At 28.0% G+C, this 706-nt stretch overlaps 1 protein-coding gene across 1 annotated transcript in view; it reads left to right on the top strand.

The window, feature by feature from the left end:
- The window catches only part of LOC107750449 (proteasome-associated protein ECM29 homolog), a gene marked incomplete at its 3' end in the record, with an annotated part of 10,895 nt that overhangs the window by 1,955 nt on the left and 8,234 nt on the right, over positions 1-706 (top strand). The window contains exon 5 of the mRNA XM_016565819.1: positions 545-691. Coding sequence (XP_016421305.1) covers positions 545-691 — 147 coding nt within the window. The remainder of the gene's footprint in view (positions 1-544; positions 692-706) is intronic.

The following is a 706-nucleotide window of genomic DNA, read 5'->3' as shown; positions in this document are numbered from 1 at the left end:
TAATTAAAAATACAAAAGCAAAAACTGTAATATTGTGAAATATTATTACAATTTATAATGACAGTTTTCTATTTTTATCTATTGAAAAATGTAATTTGTTCCTGTGATGTAAAGCTGAATTTTCATCATCATTACTCCTGTCTTCAGTGTCACATGATCCTTCAGAAATCATTCTAATATGCTGATTTGCTGCTCAAGAAACATTTCTTATTATTATCATCAATAGTGAAAACGTGCTACTTAATATTTTTTTTGTGGAAAATGTGATAAAAAATTTTTTCTGGATTCTTTAATGATTAGAAAGTTCAAAATAGCAGCATTTATTTGAAATAGAACTTTTGCATTGTTTCAAAAATAATATTGAAGTAAAACAAATTGAATAAAAGCAATCATTTCTTAAAAAAAACTTTTGAATTGTAGTATATGCATATTTATATATTTATATATACAGGTATATATATAATATATATTTTAAATATCTGTTGTTATTGCAAATATGTCAGTACTGAACAGTATTGATGTAGTCTGTCTCTTCTCTCTCTAGTCTAATGCACCTGCTGATCCCTACACTGTATCATATGAAATATCCATCAGAGCCATCTAAAGCTTCCCCATTTGTCCTGACGGAGAGACCCAAAACTGTACAACTGCTCTTAGAGTTCATGCTTGATGTTCTTCTGATGCCTTATGGGTATGTCAAGTAGAT

Source organism: Sinocyclocheilus rhinocerous, unplaced genomic scaffold (genome assembly GCF_001515625.1).
Source record: "Sinocyclocheilus rhinocerous isolate Xijiao unplaced genomic scaffold, SAMN03320098_v1.1 scaffold1, whole genome shotgun sequence".
In the NCBI taxonomy this organism is placed as follows: Eukaryota; Metazoa; Chordata; class Actinopteri; order Cypriniformes; family Cyprinidae; genus Sinocyclocheilus; species Sinocyclocheilus rhinocerous.
Note: the sequence above shows the minus strand (reverse complement) of the source record. Positions and strands in the feature narration are given on the sequence as shown.